We start from the raw sequence: 19,477 nt of genomic DNA, 5'->3' as shown, positions 1-19,477 counted from the left end.
TCTGTCACTTTTTCTGGCTGCCGTTTTTTTGGACTCCAATGCAGACATGGGCCATGAGGCTACTGGCCCAGGCCTCCTCGAGCAACGCCTCTCGCTCTCTCTCTCTCTCTCTCTCTCTCCCTCTCTCCCCACGGCAACACTTGTGCCTGGTTTTCGTATTGTACGGGTACGATATAGCTTTGGAATTCTACTAGACAGCCACACTTCTGCTTGTTTGCATCGTGCTCCTCTTTTTAGCATACAACTTACCCACACACCTGCAGCCTCAGGGCACACACAAGCAACCCTCTACGTTACACTCACTCCTCCCTCCCCCCCACCCACCCACACCTTTTTCCCCGAAGTACACTCGCAGTCTGATGGTACCTACCTAGCCGCATACTACACACATACCATTTCCCCCTTCACCCCACGTACAGCACCTGGGTACACACACACCCCGTCTGCTCAGAGGATGCTGGTGTATAGGGCCTAGTCTACCAAACAATGTGTGCTGGCAAGGGGCCCCTACCTTGCACCCGCTTCCTGGTCACTTGCTAGTAGTCAAGTCATTGTCCCCTTCTACCTCCACCCCTCCCCCTCCTTTTCTTTCTGACTATTAGATCTTTGCCCGTCTTGGTCTTCTAGATCTTGACTCCACCGTCCGGGATACTGTCTCTGCGAGGTACCAAGATACATTCTTCAAGTGAGAGAGAGACAGTGGTCCTCTGCTCTGGGTCTCAACCATCCACGGTCACATAATACCCGGGGTCACCTCCGGCTGATCGCGGACCAACTGCTCGACCTTGCTCTCTTTCTCAAACACCAGACTGTTTTTCACTCATCTGTCCGTCTCTCGCCATTCCTCGCGCTTGTCCATTCCAGCCCTACGAATCCTTTGCCTTATCAAACTCGTTTATTGTCCCCCCTTCCCCCACAACCGTCTTCCTCGACCTCTTTTTTCTTCCTCCGAACTCACATGACACTGTACGCACCATTTCGAACCGGAGACGCAGAGTCTTCCTTGTCGAACATTCCAACACCGCCAGAACTGCCGGTGATGGATCCAGAGCTGTACCACAACAACAACAACAACAACAACAACACGCCTTCTTCTTCCTTTACAGTACCGTCGTCTATTGCCAGCGTGAAAAGAGACCCATCGATATCGCAGTCGCCTCCTCACATGTCACCCCTGACGAGTGTCGAAGCCATGTATACGGCATCGCCGCAGCTAGTAACACGGACGAACTCTACGACCCCTGATCCAGCCCACGCTGATGGGCAGTTGGTTGTGGGAATGGGGATCCGTAATGGCGAGTGCCAGAGGGCTTTCATGCCCTCATCAGTTCCTCGCCAAGGAGCTTCTTCGTCCATGTGGAGCGCCTGTATGGGAGGGTCACAAACTGGAAGCAACGATTTCGACAACTACGCTCTGCACAGCTCTCGGCCTGGTCAGGTAACTGACGGACTGACTCCTCCATCTTCGCGTAGCTGGACGCCTCCAGAACACATTCGCTCGGTATCGTGGGATCACTATCCGAGACAGCAACTAGTTCCTTCTTATCCACAAGGCCCAGAGCTGACTTCTTTCCCGTCTGATGGGCTTCCTTACAACCTTCCCCTGCAGAGTTATGACGGGGCAGAAGGCAGCTTTCTGCAGCGAAGCCAGACAGAACCGTGCCCAAGGCAGTATCAGAACGAAGTATCGACACCAGAAAGCCTTCGCGCGCTATCCCCCTGCAGCACTACTCTGTGTCTAAAGGCAGATTACGACGAGGGTCTGCCAAGTCCAACACCCGCCGCGCAGCAACAGCCATTACCGGGCACGATGGTGGACTTGCTGGGTGGTGGTGGTGGACCTCACACGCCGCCCCCGATCGGAGCGGGTAACGGGAGTCAAATCGACAGCAGCGCGCCGAGCCCAACATCAGCAGCAGCAGCAGTAGCAGCAACAGTGGTAAATCCCGGCGGCGGGGGTGGCGCATCCGACTCGGGCTTGACGGGCAACAACACTAGCAACAGCAGCAGCAACAACAACAAAAACGAAGAGCCCTACGCAAAGCTCATTTACCGCGCCTTTATGAGCAAGCCGAACCACGCCATGACCCTGCAGGAGATCTACCAGTGGTTCCGGGACAACACGGACAAGGGCAAGGATGATACCAAGGGGTGGCAGAACAGTATCCGGCACAATCTGAGCATGAACATGGTATGTTGGCTTCCTCTTTGGGACATCTGCAGGTTAGATAGCAGCTAACAGTTGTCTTGGCAGGCTTTTACCAAACGTGAGAGAAAATGCAGCATCGCCAGCCAGAGCGATCCCTCGACAGCAGACGACAAGCAGCCAGAAGAAGAGACCAAACCGGTTGTTTTGTCTTCGTCTTCTTCTCCTGCTACTGCTGCTACTTCAGCCGACCAAAAGAAATCTACCGAGTGGTACCTTGAGCCCTGGGCCATTCACGAGGGTGTCCAATCCACCACCCGCTACCGCAAGGGGAACCAGTCCCGACGCAGCGGTGCCCTGTCTTCATCTTCCCTTCGGTATGATGACTTTTCCCGGCGGTCGTCATCTGGTAGTCATCGGGGCAGTAACAAACCCGGAGTCTACAACGGCAGAATCCGCACTGCGTCGTCGTCGTCGTTGTCGTCTGCTTCCCGACATGCCCAGACCAACATGAGGAACCACGCTCAGAACATTGCGCATGCCATGGCCCAGGCGCAGGTGGCGGCCATGGCGGTGGGGTATTACCCCCCTCCTCCTCCGCAGACATCACCCTACGCTGGGAGCCACTCGGGGTTTTATCCTGCTGGGCCGTTGGTGCAGGTGGACATGCCCGCGATGGGGGTGGACCAGCAGCAACAGTTGGATTATCACCACCAAGCTCATCAGGATGGGTACTACCTTCACTCTCAGCGGTCTGCTGCTTCTACTCGGGCGCCATCAGACGAGCCGGTGACACCCGAGCCGGTGAATGTCGGGTTGGCGTATGGGCAGGGGACCGCACCGGATGGGTTGTTGCTTCCCGATTTGAGGACCACGAGCGCGAGTAATGGGGATTATCACGGGGGTTTAATGCAGCATCATCATGTTTATGACACTCATCATCACAATGGGTGGGGGGGAGCGAGCACGGTGATTATGGATGATGGGGAACAACATCATCATATGGGGGTGGTTGGGTATCATCAGTATTAAGTTTCTTTTTTTTTCTTTTCTGTCGTTTCTTTTGTTGCTGTACATACATACATGGCGATAAAAAGTTGGAGTGGAAATGGGGGTTTTTGGTTGATCAGCAAGGAAGGGTTGATTGTGTTTTAAGCATGGGTTAATTTTGGGGGGCGGATAGCATGGATTTTTGTACAATTATTATACCTTATCATGGTGGGCAGAGGAAAAGAGAGAGTTGAGGTGTGTTGTTATTTATGCTTCTTGTTTCTGGCGTGCTGTTTGAAGTGAGTCTCTGTAGAAATAAACGTCGTTGACGAGTGGGTGTCAAAGTCAGTCAGATGGGTCCAAAAAAGCAAGTGACCAAAAAACAGCTGTGCTTATGCTACTTCAGAACTGCCATACTGTCACTCGCCACTTTTGACATCTGCTGAATGGGATTCAGACAGTACACTCCTCAGTGCTTCGGAGTACTCGCTAAATTTTCGTTGATTTGTTTGGGCCAGAAATAGGTGGTTATCGCGCCGTCAAGCGAGCAGAGTCGGTGTTGGATTTGCACACTGCTTTTTTTTCTTTCGACCCACGTGTCAGTTGACTTGTTGGGCTGAAAGTGCGGGTGAGATGGGATTGTCAAAATCGTGGGGATGGATGGCATGGGATGATCGTCGACGCTCGCTGTTAGAACCCGGTCCTGGCAGGTGCAGGTGTCACTTTGTCACTTTCCTTTTGCAGGGACAAATCCACAGGGGGATTGGTCTGGGAGGGGTTAACTAGGAATTTGTGGTTGCAGGAGATCTTTTGGAGACGTTGACCAGGGCACGTTTTGGGGTGGAGGGGTGGAGGAGGGGGTTCATGGTCTTCGTGGGGATTTTTTTTTTTTTGGAGGGGCGGTGGGTGATGTATCTCGTCATGACTGATGAACAAAACTTGAGAGACTTTCCAACGAATTTTGTCTCTTGCGTTTGGTGTTGCTTTGACCCTCATCACTCCGCCATCTACCCCAAACCGAACAAGGAAATGTCTTCGCAATGGCGTCTACCTCTATCAGAATCTCAACTCTTCCTCGGCTGCACCCGGCGTCTTTCTGTTCCTCCCTCCCCCCCACCCTTCCAAACCACTTCCCCAGCCCTTGTGGCAGTCAACTTTTGCCAAGCCAACCTCTTTCAAGCTCGGTTGGGCATCGAACGAGCAAGGTCATGCAAGCCCGCATCGTCACCATCGTACGATTTGATGGCGATAACATCTAAAGAAGATTCCATCTAGTGACTGATAGTCTTCTTTCTTTCTTTTTTCGCGCAGCACCGTGGGCAAACTGACTATCCGCACAGTTATCACGGTTGACTTTGATGGCCGACTCACCCACCAAAGCATCCGGTCAAGTTTGGAATCGTTTGTTCTGTTTATCTAGATTGCCAGGCAGTTTCCTGTTTGCACTGAGTGACAGCTCCTCCATGTCAACTATAGCACTAGACCGCAGGGCCAGCAGCGGCCCTGTGGTCGCTGCCAGAGCCGTCAACCACCAGGTAAAGGTGCCAGTGTCTCGGCCCTGGACGCCATCAACGGCATCTTCCATTATTGTTTTGGCAACAAGGGATATTAGAGTTGCTAGTTCCTGCACCGGTTGAGGCTGACTTGTAGTTTGCCTCGTCATCGGAGGGGTGTGTCGCTTGGCGCCCGCTCAGCACAGTCGATACAAAGTCAAGGTAAGGGCCGTTCGTAAAACATCTTACTCTATCAGAACCTTGACTTCGTAGTAATCCCAATCTCAAAGGATGAGCGAATGGCGGGGCAATCCTCCTCCTCCGGCCTTGAACCGTGCAGTGCCGCGCGCCGCCCTGCAACCCCTTATCCCGACCTCAGTGCACCCAGTTTCACCTCTCCCCCCCACCACCCAACCATGTCGCCACGCGACCACAACTCGACGGCCGCCTCAGGCCTGCATCGGCACTCAAAATCTCTCCCTCCAGGCTGCTGCCGAGCTCCATGTTGCTTTATTTCCCTTGAGTGCCGGCCAAGGGGCTGTGCAAAGTCTGTAGGGATCAAGTGCAAATCAGTCATGCGGTGTTTTAAGTCTTGTAAATGTTTGCGTAACCTATTGTTTCGAATTGTGCAGAGAGCTGCAGGGAATGCCAGTCAGCAAGCGAGCGGGAGGCGACATGGTCGACACTGGAATGTCACTTCACCAGTCTGGAGCCTTGTCAAGTGGGATGTTCTGTGTTTCGAAGTGCCTTGAACTCGGAAGAAAAAAAGAGGAAACGTGAGAGCTGGGGTTCATCCTTTGTCTTCTGCAACGACTTCACCCCCTGAGACGTCGAGATCGAGCTCCGATACCCGAATAACGGTCCCCGGTGGTGTACGTCAAACCCGCCACCACCCCCCTCCCCCACCAGCCGGCCATCAAGCAGCGGCCGCCCTTTACCCCAACGACGCCTGCCATCAAAAAGGCAGCAGAATTCTCTCCCCTGAGATTGGACGGGCCTGATGAGTAACCACCTCCGCACTCATCTTCACTCGTTCCAGGCATTTCCTTACAGCCTAGTGATCCTCTGGTCACCTATTGATTACCTACCCTCTCTCCGTGTCAACTGGAAAACCTCATCAAGGCTGTGAAGCCCCCACCCCCCATCTCCGCCTTTCTCCGCAAAGCCCATCGAAACAGGTATCCCGACAACAAGCAATGCTGTTGGTTCCAACTTCGTCATTCACCAACTCATACATATGAGAATCCTTCTTCGGTTCCGGGAGTCTGGCAGTGTCTTCAAGAGGTCAAAATCCTTTTACCGCCCGGCATGCCCGCTCCGTCTTACTGGAGTAAACCCGGGAAAGGGGAGGGGTGTACATGTCTGTGCCACACCGAGAAAGAGAGCCGCACAACGGGCAGCCCCCAACTCCAGGAAGCGACCAGTTATGCAAAAGGGAATCTGCAAAAACGCCGTCGTCGGGGGCAGCGCTCCTCCAAATCCGGGATTGACCCTGTGACGCTGTGTTCCCATCCGTTGTTTTATACCACGCCCGGTGAGGGTGGTGCGGGGAGAAAGAGGTCCGGCTCCGAGGTTCACAAAAGGGCGGAGGTGGCCGGCAGTCCCTACCGTAACTTGCGCGGACATGTGCGATGAGCACGAGAGTCCAGCGCTGTGCAACCCCGTGAAGGAGGAGGTGGTGCGTTTGGCACTGCATAGCAGACCTCGGAATAGCTGACAGAGGAATGGGGCAAGAGTCCGAAACGTCCCACGACTGCGCGTCGTGGCTTTGGGTACTGTATACCATGATCAAGACGGAGCGAGGATTAGACAGCACCGCGGTGGAAGCAGGTGTCGTTCTTTGTTGAAGCCCCGAACCAACAAGCACGGCAGCACCTACAGCCGGCTTACCGACGTCAGTCAAATGCCACAATTCCATCGCAGTGATCCAGTTCTTCATCATCATCGGATGTCGCATGTCGCGTTTATCATCTCGCTACTGTGAATTTAAGCGCCAGAGGCGCCCTGTCCCTTTGTTCCGACAACACTGTGCGCTCCTCGCCCACCCCCGCCAACATCCTTTCGAGACGAGAGCAACGGTGTAAACGGTGATGGCATCCCTCCACCCATATATATCCTACTCATCAAGCCCTTGAGCGGTGCCGCAAGGATGATAGATGTTCGAGCTGCCATCCCTGACGCCCTCGTGGAGGAGGAGGTGGTGGTGGTGGGGTGTGGCTCCATCTTCATCAATGCTTCCCTGTCTCAAGTGAGTTCTGTGATGCGATTGGGTACCGACTGCCCGGGATCGTCCGTGCGTCAACCTGGAGAGATGGTGTGGTGCTGCTCAGCGGTCGCAGTCCGTGACCGAGAACCGAAAACTGTGCCAGATGCATGTGGTGATACTCCGTATACATATAATTATACAGCCGTCGGTCGTTTTGTCGCCGGATTCAGGCTCAATGCCGACGCCTTCATTGACTTTCGATGCGGCAACGGAATGGATCTCGGTCAGTGAAAAGAAGATCAGGTCGAGAAAAGAAGGCGCTGTGTGATCTCTCAGCCCATCGAGTCTTGCTTCATCCTTCTTTGTTCAAAGGATAGCCTGCACGGTATCAACCGTCTAGTGCCCTGTGTCATGGGTGATGGTGGGGTAATCAATATATCCAGGGACTTGGCATGCCAGCCGTCGATAACCTTAACCAGACTCATCACCAAGTTAAGCGCCCGGATGGCTCAGGGCCTCCCAGGGCTCGCAGCAGGAACTGAGCGTGTGATCCAACACCTGACCTTTCTGATCTCAATGGCCGTGTTCAGACGATCCGTTCCTGGGGATCACATCGCTGGAAGAATGCGGTTAAAGACGTAGGCTGAGTGACGGCAACAGTGCTGTTGGGGGCCGATACCTAGTTTCGTCCTTTCAACGACAGCACACAATGTGCGATTGTATTGTGCTTCCATCATGTCTTCGTAAAAGTCTCAGCAGCGCTGTGGCTCTGGCACAAGACAAGCCCCTCTGGAACAAGCCAACCTCGTCCGTATGTGTCGGAAGGTGGAATGACCTCAGTGTTCTGTTGCCTTGATTTCGCACTGCCTGTGATAGTCACCACCCTATCCATATTCAAGCTACCCCTCACTGTACGTAGGCCCCTTTGTGTAATGGTGGGACAGCAGCTTGGCAGCGGGACGGGCAGCAGGATTGCACCAGGGAATGGACGCCGGATAGAGAGCCCCGCATTGCAGCTATCCTGTTGCTTCTGCCCCATCTCCAAGTTGGCATTTCTGCGCGGAAGAGATCATCGTTCTGCGCAAGACTCCCGTCTAGCCACACCCCCTATGGATGTTAGTCGTCGCATGTCGCCGGCTTCGGGAGGGGAGGCAGCAAAGAAAACGGAAGGAGCAACACGCAACAAAGGAAACACGCCTTGTTCGGATGCGACCTGTCAATAGTTTTCATTCTGGATTCAATGCATTGTCTTGAAAGGAGTCCTCGACATGCAGCCAGGCAATGATGGGTGGCACTAAGAGGTTGGGGGGTCCCCCAAGGAAGCTGCATGCGGGGAAAGAAAGTGGCTGAAATCAATCAACCGTTGTCAACCAGAGGTATTCGAGACTCGGTCCCATGTAACTGTTCCATGACAACAGAAAAAACCTCCATGCCACGCCCTCAAAGCAGGAAAATGATGAAAGCGTATGCGTCATGAACATGTTGGCGCCTTGGAGACCACGGTGACACCCCCGACGAGGGGGCCGATGCAACCCAAGTTGGTTTGCGGTTTCTCAGCGTAAATCCCTTTTGGCAATCCCGGTGTCGATGCGCCTGTTGGTTGGTCAAAAACCCTGAGGGTTGGCTCGTCCAACCTTCCTGATATACCGACGTACAGATGCCGGCACGGGGGTGCGGCAGCCCTAGAGAATCTGACAGCTGCGGTCTGTACAGCTATCCCGGCCGGACGCCGGTCTCCTTTGCTTGTCGATGTTTCTTTTTCCCCATCAGAACCAAGCTTGTTGCGCCCCGTGCCGAGCCCCACCGTGCTAACTGGAACCACGAGGACAGAACCTGATCTCACCCACCAACAACCTCCAAGAGCATGCAATAGTCTCCTGCAAGTAACCCTCGGCGGGACTGGGGGCTCAGCTGCTCTTGTCTCAGTCTGGTGCGCAACAATCCCATATCCGGAAGGCGGTTGAATGGGGTCCGGTGGCCTGGCAGAGCAAAGTGACGAATAAAAAAGGTGTTAGCTGTGTTGAGGCTGCATTGCTATGCAGTAGTGAGCAACGGGAACTCATGTGGTCACACCTCTGGGCAAATGCTGACAGCAAAGAAGCAAAGCATGGCGTGTCCTCGCTTGCTTCATCGCACTGCTCTCATTGATCCGACCGACTTTTTGGATCCTTTTGATAGCCTGGGGAGCCCGGTCGATCGGCGGAGGGTCCCGCTTGATCTAGATTGGATCTGCTGCCAAACCGGGTAGGCGGGACCGGACTGTGTCACAGCCATTGGCGTGTCTCAGCAGTTCGTCATATCAGTGGTGCGCTTTACCTCAGTCGCTCCCCTAAACCCCACGCCAGTAAATCGGTGCGGATCATTATGGCATTCTGTTGCGATCCCCATTTGATGTCCAACAATCCGACTTTCTTCCATGACGGACGGCCTCGACACGCAAGGGATCGTAATGTGAATGACTACCTTGGCTCGAAGGCCAGGTGCCCGAGACCGGCGTCTTCTGTCTCGGTCCGATGCTTGATGGTTGTTTGTAAAATAGCGTCAAAAGGCCTGCCTGGGCTTTCGTTCTCGGAGGCCAAAGGTCCTAGAGGAGGAGGGGGAGGGGACAAACCTTCGGACATTTGCTATCAAAACTTTCTCAATTCGGGATTTCATGGCGATGGTGCATTTCTTGCGGCTAGAAATCCTCAGAACATTCCTGGCAGTTCTGCAGTGAGGAATGGCACACGGGCATAGCGCCGTCGCGAATTGGCTGAAGACGGCCGGTCACTGTGGCAAGCGGCATTCGAGGCGCTCCGTCGTCAGGGAAGAAAACCAATCCGAATCACGGACGGGGTAGGGATCAAGAGAACCCGAACAAGCCGGTGCAGTAGCGCTCCTGCGGGCGCCCCGTTCCGCGGGAGAACCCACCGCGGGTCGTCGACAACAACCTCACTCAACTCGGACTTGAAGCCAAGCCAACAAGAAGACGTCGTCAAAGACGCAATCGAGGCCGGCCGGTTCTTTCTCTAGCAAGACTTTTTGACCCGCGTTACGCGCAGGGCAGCAATGCGACGAACGCACGATAATTGTAAACCTGTTGCATGCGAACCGCAGGTGTCAAGCGCTGATTTGACCGCAACTTCCCGCGTGGGGTTTGCCAGGCCTAAATGACGCACACCCACTCGAGGTCGACGATCACCATCGGCCCTGAGCCATGGACAAAGAGTGTTTGGTCCGCTCGGCATGAGCTGCGAAAAGCCCAGAGATCAGATCAGATATCAGTGCGCAACCAACGATGCATGGGCTGTTTGCAACACCCCCGCTCACTTTGTCTGCAGAGAGAAGGGTAAAGGTTGCGAGAATGAGATGATATCCGATCAGATCAGGGACATCACGATGGCAGAAAGGCTCGACGCCGTTGAGCCTGCGTGTGTATTGAGTCGAAGTGAGGGATCCGGAGATGGACCCGAACGCAGCAGAAACCTGCAGAACCTCGAAGACATCTGACAGCCTGCTGTACCAACCGGAACTGGGGGCTTCCGGGTGCTCCATGGCGCATCCGCGCTGATCAGTGGCTTCGACATGCATTACGGCGGTGAATCTTAAGGAGAGCTGACCTGTTCTCTGTAGAGAACCGTAGGTTGTCAAACAAACCACATGAGAAACACTCGACCTCGTGTCAAGGGGGCGGGCGGGCAATAGCCACGAGCCCGGATTTGCAATGGCCAATTGAACATATCGAGTGGCATGCAGCCATAATATCAGCTTCTGAAAAAACGTGTGTAACTTTGGAGCGGGGAGCCGGGTCCATGGGGCTCATCATTCGTGGGCAGAGAAATGGCACCGATTTTCTTGTAAGCGACAGGGGCTGACAGAATAGAACTGTTGGGCCATCCGAGCCCCATAGCTTTCTGTTGCCGTGCAGGAGAGTATCTGGGAGTCCCATATGGCGGCGTCAACGCATCTGCCAATGACTGGTGACTTATCACTCATGCAAGGCGAAGAGGGTGTGCGTCATATAGCCGACAGAACTTTGGTTGGCTCCAGATGGCGCGGTGTCTCTCTTTTGGGCCTCCTTTTTGCACCATGCACGTCACCATGTGCTCATCCGGGGAAGTTATCAAGACTCCACGCTCGAGCATTGTCTTGTCTGTTCAACACAGAGCAGTCTGTACGACCAAGGGTTACCACACCCCCGTGGCTGGTTACGACACGGCTTCAGTATAACAGGAGACATGTTGTGGGTGGCTGAGATTGGTGACTTTCGAACAAGTTGCTAAAATTTCCGCGACACAGTTCCACGGGGAGTGATATGCGGAAGAAAGATATCCCTTCCTTGTGAATATCAGATGCTGCATGGTAAGCGGCATCAGTGCTGGGTGCAGAAAGCCCGTGATACTGGTGCTACCGCTTAGGAGTAGTTTCCCGGCCGTAATACTGTTCAAGAAAGACTGGGGTTTTTTCAGCTTTTGGTAGTTGATGAAATCGTTGCTGCACTCCAATGCCCAGTCAGGCGAGGAGTAGAGTGTTTCTGGTGACGTTGTCGTGCCGTCTGGTCAAAACCTAACAGGCTCACAAAGTCCCGATGGCAAAATGTCCGCTTTTAGCTACTACTCCCGGCAACCCAGTCTTCTCGCCCTCGGACCTTGTCCAGCTCTTGTATTACAGCCGTCTGCCTTGTGTACCTGGTCCAGGAGCTAGTGGCCGGCCACAAAAGGACGCATGGGACTTGAGGCATGGCGACACAACCACGGCCGAAACGGTCGAACAGGTGCTGCTGCAGACATTGTGTGACGCGGGAAATCCTGTTCATATCTTGCGGCTTCACGCCGTAAATCGATGAGTTGATGTGAGGCAGGAGTCTGTGTACTAGAGAAGTCAGGTAATGAGCAGCTCTCAGAGTGAGACTGGTCATCCAGGGGGGGATGTGGCGCGAGGGCAATATTACGGACTGTGAACTTGTTGCAATTGTGCGGATGAAGAGTACATCTCGAAACCTGATAAGAGAAAGGTCCTAAAATTTGCGCTTCTTCTTTGCGGGCCCAGCTGCTGCTCGAGCCTCCAGTTCTCTTTGCAACTCGGCCCGTTTCCTTTCAGCTCGTTCCTGCGAGGTTTCGCGATGCTGATCCTTGGCTGGCGTCTTGCTCTTGCTCCTTCCTCTACCATCGTCGCTAGCGGCCGATGCTCCGGCATCCGGGTTCGGGGTATGTCTTCCAATGATACCAAGCTTGTGTCTCTTCGGTGCCGGGCTAGGTCTGTCGTCCACTTGCGCCGGCGAAGTGGTTTCTTTCGGTTCCGGTGATGGCGGGTCTGGCTTGGCCTTTCCTCCAATGCGGCCCAGTCCGCCGCGGTTCGGAAGTTGTTTAGGGGGTGACGAAGGTGAGTGGCCCTGGTCCTTCTCGTCATCATCCGAAGCCGTCTCCGAGTCGTCATTGTAGGAACCCGGTGCTTTTTTGGAAGCAGCTTTCCTGGGGGTTGTCTGGCGTGTTACTGGTGAAGTGGACGGAGCTTTGCGGCCGCCCAAAACCCCGATTCGGGATTTGGCTGTCTTGCTCGGGGACGTGGCATGCTCTTTCCGAGCAGATGGCACGACCGGCTGGTCTTCATCTTCCCCGGAAGACGTCTCATCATCGTTGGTCGTCTCCAGTTGAGGTCGCGCCCGGGTGTCACGCTTCCGAACGGCAGAAGGAGTAACTTGAACCTGAAAGTCGTCCACATCCTCCTCCTTCACCTTGGGCTCTGTGGCCGGTGGGGGCGAGGGCGTCGGGGCTTTCTTCTTGCTGGGCTTGCCGACCAGCGCAACGTGTTTCCCCTTTCCAATCCTGGTCCACCAATCGCTCAGCGTGGCGGAAGCTTCAAGATCAAGGTCCGACTGGTACGTCAGGCCCGTGGTACCAAAGACGTCCTCCAAGAGGGTCGACACGTCAGAGGGCTGAGCGACAGAACGCAGCTCCGAAGTGCTATTCCGGAACTCCGCCTCCGAGAAAGGGGCGAGACCTTTCACCTTCGCTTCGGCGGCGGCTCTTGTGACTCTGCGCTTCCCGGACAGCGAACTGAACACGTGCTCAAGCCCGGTGCCAGTAGCTTCGAGCTTGTCGACAAGCCGTGTGATGATTCCGTCCTTTTCGCACAGGGCTGATATCAGCTGATCAATCTCGCGCAGTTTGGCTTCGTGGGCCTGGACCATGGGTAGCACCAGTTCAGTTGCAAGGTTGGATTGCGGGCATTTTTTGAGTTCCATCGGCCATTTGAAGGGCTTCAACGGTTGGGGCAGAACGCAGGTGACATGGAGGACAAGGGAATCGTTGTCATCATCTCTTGCCAGAGTCAGTGATGTGTCCGAATGCTCGGGGTCATCGTGATCGAAGGCAGCTCGAAGCAGCTCGAGCATGCGGCGGATCTGGTCGGGCCCATCACTGGGATCAATGCTGGTATCCTCCACTAATCCACGCTTGATGATGGGCTTTCTCTCCATGTTTTCTACCCAGACATTGGCGAGATCTGTGAGGCGAAAGTGATACGAATCTTTTGTAAAGGTAGCCGAGACCAGCAATGTGGGGATATCCGGGGCTGTGACGGGCAGAAGCCGCCATGACGGATGGTTCGACATTGTGGTCTGAGGAAGTGGTGAGGCCATTTCAGGTGCAAAAGGTAGGACAGTGAGCCTGCGGCTCGAGGCTCTATGGATAGGCACCTGCCACTGCCGTGATGGACGATGCAGTGGCCGCTGCACCTGGCCTTCTTCCCGCCCGACGCAGCTTCAGAGTAGGCAGGGGCCCGGCGAAGGATCCCAAGGAGGAACTGGGACGACAGAGGCCAGCAGAGAGCCGGCTTTCAACTTTCCTAAACCAGTGTTAGAGGTGGTTCTGTGTGAGGGGTGTGTGCGGCAACTGACCGATCAGGGTTCCACGACTGCCACGCGAGTGCCAGAACTCATTTGCTCACAGGATGTGACGGCCTTTTATAAACCAGCTGATGGATGCAGAATCCGTACACGTTCGGAGAATATCGGTGTAACTGGAATAGAAGGTGTTTCGTAGCGGCCACGGAGGTGGTGGTGAAGACGTGGTGCTTGGACCTTGTGGTTGACGTTGGTGATGTCAATGGCAGACGCGACGTGCACGTGCCAGGCAGCCGCGAGGTCGACCCACCTTTTCTTGCCTGGATGGAAGGCAGGAGGGAACAGCGACCACCATCCGAAATTAGGCAAGTTGGGAGCTCTCTGAATAATCCTTGTGCGCTTTCTGTTTCATTTCCTCCAAATCTAGAAGCTGCGCACTGTCTTCTGCCTCCTGGAGCCTGGCGGCAATGCGCCAAGGGATAGGCTCTCTGAACCCTAACCCTTTCGACTTTCTGAACCTGAGTGTCAGGGTGATAAACAAATGGCCCGATGATGGAAGGATTTAGAGATGTGTGGGTACTTAAAGAGAGTTAAACTTACAGCGGTGGTGGAAAGTTCAAGCGGTGGGCAAAGGAATCAAAGAAACGACAACATCGAACATTCAAGACCTCTTGGGCAGAAAGGACTATGACGTCTCACTCTCAAAACGGAAGACTTTACAACAGCACCCGTCAACAGACTGTTGAAGTTGCGGTAATCGATATGTCTTGTCAGCCTTCCGTGGAACGTCACTTGATTCTCAGAAGAACTTTGACTGCGTCTTACCTCGATAGAAATATTTGAGATGCTCTGCTCCCAAACTAAACATCCATTATGTCTCTCAAGGTCTTCGAAAGATGGAAATAGTCCCGCATGCTTCACATTGGATAGAAACACAGGCATGGTGAGATGCAATCGAGTCATATCCCTATCTAAAAGTGTTCATAAAAGGAGCGTGTGAAAGCAACAAGAATAATTTACAACAAAACAATTTTGTACTTTAAAATCTGGCAACCCTTTTCCACAAGCAGCCCAGACTTTCAACAGATCTTCCTCCTGGTCGACCCCTTGCTCCTCTCATCTTCCAGCTTCCAGGTTCTTAACCTCCTCCAACTTCACCCTCCCCCCCCCCCCCCCCTAAGAAACAGTGATCGAAGCCGACCCCGAACTCTGATACCCCTCAGTAGCCACAATCTGGTAATCATGACTCCCCAACCTCAACCCCTTATCCGCCCACGCCTTGAAGTGGTTCCCAACATTGACACTCCCACCAACCCTCTTCGAAGTCCTCACGCTCCAAAACTGATCAAACGTCTTGGTCCCCTCAATGCTGGGCTGGTTGTACCGCGTGCTCTTGGCAATGGTGTAGGTACCGCCGTCAGTGTTGAAGGTGCCCAGCCTGGTCGCCCCCGAGCTGGGGTCGTAGGTGCCGAAGCTCTCAATGATGTAGTACTCGATCAGAGGGTTGCGCGTCCAGCCGTAGATGGCGAGGTAGCCGTTGCCCTGGGGGTTGAATTGTCCAGAGTAGTTGATCACGCGGTTGGAGTTGCCCGGGTTCCATCCCTTGCCACCGACAAAGTTGCCGCAGTTTTGCCAGTTGACCGAGTAGGAGCCACCGTTGCCGTTTTGATAGTTGACGGTGCCGCCGTTGTCGGTCCAGAACGAGTAGTAGTAACCGTTGTGATTGCCGGTGGAGGAGGGTGTCCCAGCCCGGGCCTGGAGGGATTCAAAGACCTCGGTGGCGTTGAAGGGGACGGCAGCGGCGCCGGTAGCCAGGGTGGCTGTGAGGAGGGACTTGAAGGAGACCATTTTGAAATAAGTTTCTTGACTTGAGGATGATAGGACTGGTGGTGAGGTGAAAGCGTCGAGTTCAAAGTTGGGAAGAAACTGGATCTTTATACTTGACCCCAGGACTTGGTCATGGGGCCCAACAAGGAGGTCTATCTCCGATGGTCTAGCCTGGAAATGTCTCTGCTTGAGGTCAGTACCACCGTCTTACTACAACAGACTTGAGACAATCGTATGAGCTTCTTTTTCGCCGTTGCACCTTGCCCTTGCCCCTTTACGAAAAGTGACATGTCGTTGTCCGCACTCCTACCTCAAGCGCACGTATCAACATCCCAGCATCCTCATGAATTCGGAAAGCCTCGGTGACACAGGCCCCCTATGCCCGGTCAACGTCGGGTATACCACACGCACCTTTCATCACCATCCTCCTCCGTGGTGTCGTCGTCCCAGTCAAGAGCTCCCCCTTCCTTTAGCCTAATCCCATCTCCCGAGCGGTGTCCATGCCGATCTCCCATCCTGCCGTGCGGGGCCCCGCGATGATTGATGCCGTGCGGCGCTTTGGCCTGGAGTACGTAACGTGTGAGCCGGACGTAGAACCGGGACTTCTGGAAAGGGCAAGTCATTCCCACCAATCCCATGCCGTGTCTGGGGCGGTTGAAACCCTGGTTTGGGTCCGCATGAAAAGGATGTACTCCACAACGCCTCTTGTCTAGAGTAGATTGCGCACTTCCTATGCAAATTGGGTTGTTCCGTGATTTTGGAATGTCTGTCGGATCAAGAGACAAGCTTGTTCGATGTAACGACGGGCTCGGTTGGCGCTCTGTCTGCCGTGAAAAATACCGATCATGAGTCTTAGCCCCTGGCTACCTGTCGATGGTATCTTCAGCCTGAATTCTTACACCAAGCCGCTGACGACTGGTCAACAAGGGGGCTGGTGATCATCGAGGGCTCTGTTGAGCCGCGAGCGGGTCAGCTGGAGGGTGAACAGATTCGGGGGAAAGTCCGGGTTGCTGGGGACAGATATGAACTATAATGATCCGTCATGTGCTTTAACTTTTGTTTTCATAACCGAGGAGCTTTCCGAGTGGCGGTTACATCTCAACATCTGCGGGTCAACGTTGTCGCTGACCACCCCTTTATGGCTAGCGATCGGCCGTAGCAGGGCAACCCAAGCAAAGCTTATGTCCGCCTCCGGATTCCTTTAGGCAGAAAAGGTATTTCGCTGCAACACTGCTTGTTGTCACTCGGTTGCTTTCGTGTGTGCAGTCATCAAAACTCCACCTGTGTTGTCCTGTACGCGTCTGTCTTTGTTGGCCTCATCATAAACTGTCGTTGAGGTTAGGTGCCCTGGTCCCTGAGGTCGGCAGGATAAAATCAGGACGGGTAACGAGGAATAAACGGGTTATGAGCTTGGCAAGAGCTGAGTACCTATTCAACCGGTGAATGATCTCGAGAAATTCCATCATGTCAAATTTTGGCAGAATGTCGAGTCGAAGAAGATGGTGTGCGGAAGGTACATTGAGCTCGCGTCAACAAGCCATCTTTGTTGCTCAGGTGAGTGTCTGAGTCTGTGCCAGATGGACGGGAAGTGGGAAAAAGCTGGGCCTCTCATAAGATGGTCCATGGAGGAAGGCATGATCACTCAAAGACACCAAACACACCAATGCAAGCCCACAACCATCTATTATTCCGTCCAAAAAACACTACGCTACCTCCCGTACATATCCTTCAGCAAAAATGTGCCAGTCCGTCTAAATATACATTAATTACAATAGTTGTTGCTTCGGCTTTTTCGTATGCTCGTCGTCGTCGTTGTTGGCGTGAATCATCAAATCATCCGTCCCATATTTTTCTTGTTGTCATCATCAAGGCGGCCCCCATCATGTACATCTAATAACACATCAATCATTTGCAGACAAAAGTCTCGCCAGTCTCCTCTCCGTAGAGCCACTTGTCCGAGAAGTAGTTCTCGGGGTACTCCACGTCGACACATTTGCCGCCTCCTGTGGGGCCAACGTGTGGGCAATGGACCTGTTGTGAAGCGGTTAGTCACTTGTCTCAGTTGTTGTCTGTCCGCAGAGAGAAAGAGATTTACATCGGGTCTGGTCTGCGTGAGCACCAAATGAATGGTTCTGCAGACGACATTGTCACCCCAAGCCTCATCATACGTCCCGTAGTTCTTCTTGGCCAATCCCACAACACAGTCCTCGATGCTGTCCCACTGCTGATTCGGGCCGTAGCACCTCGCCTGCGTCCCGTAGCAGATCTGCCTGATGCTTTCCAACTGGAACTCGGGATTCCCGAGACTCGCCATTGTCGTCCTCGTCACCCAGCTGTTCAGGTTCGGAATCCAGGCGTCATACTTTTCCACCTCGCCCTCCTTGTTGAACTTCCAGAAGGCCACCTGCTTCAACGGAGGCAGTGGCTTTCCGTGATCCGGTGAGCCAGGGTTGACGACGCTGGTGTAGAGGTACACGACGCTGGCGGCGATGTCCCTGCACTCGGACGAAAACTCGACAATCTTGTAGCTGGTGATGGCGGCAGAGGATGGGTTGGCCTGCGGCAATGGCGAGAGCGCAAAGAAGTACTCAATCGAGTGTTCAAAACCGGTGAAGTTGCCGACTGGGTCAACACGGCCAACAACATTTTGGGCAAAGAGTCCTTTTGGAACAAACGCTGCGCCCCCAAAGGTCAAGATGGGTACCTGGTTGGGGTAGACGGTGAGGTTGTAGATGCGGGAGATGGTGTTGAAGTTGCGGTTTCGGAAGTCGGTGTTGGGATTGAAGCTCTTCCAAAACGTCTTTTTCGGTTCTGGCGTTGGCGTGTTGATCTCTTCTTCGGAAACGTCTGAAATGGGAAGAGCGGATGCAAACAGTGATGCTGCTGCCGCCCAGAGGATGAGAAAGTTGAGTCGTAACATCGTTATCGTTATCGTATCGTATCGTTATCGGAAAAAAAATATTATTGATATGGTCGTGTCGTTAGAGCATCAGCATGGCGCTGTGATGGTGTTCAAGTATGCTGCAAGATGCAATCCATCATACCCTCCTCCTCGGCTCGAGAAGAGGAACCCGGGCTCGAAGTGGAAGGGATGGGGACGGCATTGTTAAGTACAGATAGATGATGACGGCGTCAAGCTTTTTTCTCCCCAACCTCGTGGAATTTTCCTGAGGCTTTTTACCTTGCTTTTTTGGTCTTAATCGCCATCAATAAGGTCGGGCTCGGCGACGTGGCGGTCAAGACATGGGGCCGTGTCTCCGCTCAGCTCCGTGGTTCCCTGCTCGGGGCGTTGACGCTAGGCTCAGAGAGCAACGGCTTCGAGAACAGAGAGGTGCATGCAGTGATCGAATACGGGCGGTGTCGTGTCAGAATGGCATTCGTGCCTTTGGGCCACCGAGAAGATGCATTCAATATTGATCCAATGGCCTCGAGTCCAAGAGCAGAGCCATGCAAAACCCGCATGGACGAGCGCCCGAGTGACGTGGTGAAGCGGGTGCAGCGAACCACAATGCGCCGCATTCCGGCTTTTCGGAATTTGGCTGTCTGCCAGATCAGTGGGGTGCCTGACATCATTCAGAACGTGTTAGCCTTGAAGCGAGTGCGACGACGACAGGAACCAGAAAAACAAAAACAGTTGATGCCCGGCCCGCTGGGAAGACCCTGAGTGCCTGAGAAATCTTGTTGGGTCGAATGGTGTTCATGCTGCCAGCACACACCATGCCCAAAAGGTGAGTGACGCGCGAGGTGAGACAAAGGTGAGTGGGAGGATGATGGAGTGAGTCGGGAACCGGGTGATAAGGTGTGATTGAGGGCGGGGTCTTTCGGCGGCTGGGCCGAACGATAAGGCCACCTGAGGATTTGAGAGGATTACTCAAGGCAGATTGGATCCATCACAGAGTCATCAAAAACAAAACCAGAAAATCGAAAGGGAACGAATTGCACGCCGAGTTTGGCGGGGGGCATGGGCGGATGATATAATCCACCTCATGACT

The 19,477-nt window shown here is 53.9% G+C and overlaps 4 protein-coding genes across 4 annotated transcripts; 1 reads left to right on the top strand and 3 right to left on the bottom strand.

Annotated features, from left to right (window-relative positions):
- Window positions 1–958: 958 nt before the first annotated feature.
- Window positions 959–3,485, top strand: QC762_100230 (uncharacterized protein; the record flags this gene model as incomplete). Its single annotated transcript, XM_062884397.1, has 2 exons — window positions 959–2,191; window positions 2,255–3,485. The coding sequence occupies 2 exons, from the start codon at window positions 959–961 to the stop codon at window positions 3,176–3,178; spliced, it is 2,157 nt and encodes a 718-aa protein (XP_062747273.1). The 3' UTR covers window positions 3,179–3,485.
- Window positions 3,486–11,831: 8,346 nt separating this feature from the next.
- QC762_100240 (uncharacterized protein) lies at window positions 11,832–13,454 on the bottom strand (the record flags this gene model as incomplete). Its single annotated transcript, XM_062884398.1, has 1 exon — window positions 11,832–13,454. The coding sequence occupies one exon, from the start codon at window positions 13,452–13,454 to the stop codon at window positions 11,832–11,834; it is 1,623 nt and encodes a 540-aa protein (XP_062747272.1).
- Window positions 13,455–14,834: 1,380 nt separating this feature from the next.
- Window positions 14,835–16,409, bottom strand: QC762_100250 (uncharacterized protein; the record flags this gene model as incomplete). The annotated part of the gene is made up of 4 exons (XM_062884399.1): window positions 16,385–16,409; window positions 15,897–16,309; window positions 15,697–15,757; window positions 14,835–15,656 (listed from the first exon to the last, which is right to left on the bottom strand). The coding sequence occupies exons 2-4, from the start codon at window positions 16,121–16,123 to the stop codon at window positions 14,835–14,837; spliced, it is 1,110 nt and encodes a 369-aa protein (XP_062747271.1). The 5' UTR covers window positions 16,124–16,309; window positions 16,385–16,409.
- A 740-nt stretch (window positions 16,410–17,149) lies between these two features.
- Window positions 17,150–19,412, bottom strand: QC762_100260 (uncharacterized protein). The gene is made up of 2 exons (XM_062884400.1): window positions 17,581–19,412; window positions 17,150–17,516 (listed from the first exon to the last, which is right to left on the bottom strand). Exons 1-2 carry the CDS (start codon window positions 18,403–18,405, stop codon window positions 17,391–17,393), a joined length of 951 nt encoding a protein of 316 aa, XP_062747270.1. The 5' UTR covers window positions 18,406–19,412; the 3' UTR covers window positions 17,150–17,390.
- Between the last annotated feature and the right edge of the window lie 65 nt (window positions 19,413–19,477).

The sequence above is a fragment of the Podospora pseudocomata genome, assembly GCF_035222375.1.
Source record: "Podospora pseudocomata strain CBS 415.72m chromosome 1 map unlocalized CBS415.72m_1.2, whole genome shotgun sequence".
Lineage (NCBI taxonomy): Eukaryota > Fungi > Ascomycota > Sordariomycetes > Sordariales > Podosporaceae > Podospora > Podospora pseudocomata.
Note: the sequence above shows the minus strand (reverse complement) of the source record. Positions and strands in the feature narration are given on the sequence as shown.

Bases quoted from the DNA above. Each gene is read 5' to 3' on its own strand.
- QC762_100260 (XM_062884400.1), bottom strand. From the start codon at position 18,405: ATGTTACGACTCAACTTTCTCATCCTCTGGGCGGCAGCAGCATCACTG. The intron at 17,517-17,580 runs GTAAATCTCTTT...GCTTCACAACAG, and splicing joins TCACGCAGACCAGACCCGAT to GTCCATTGCCCACACGTTGG.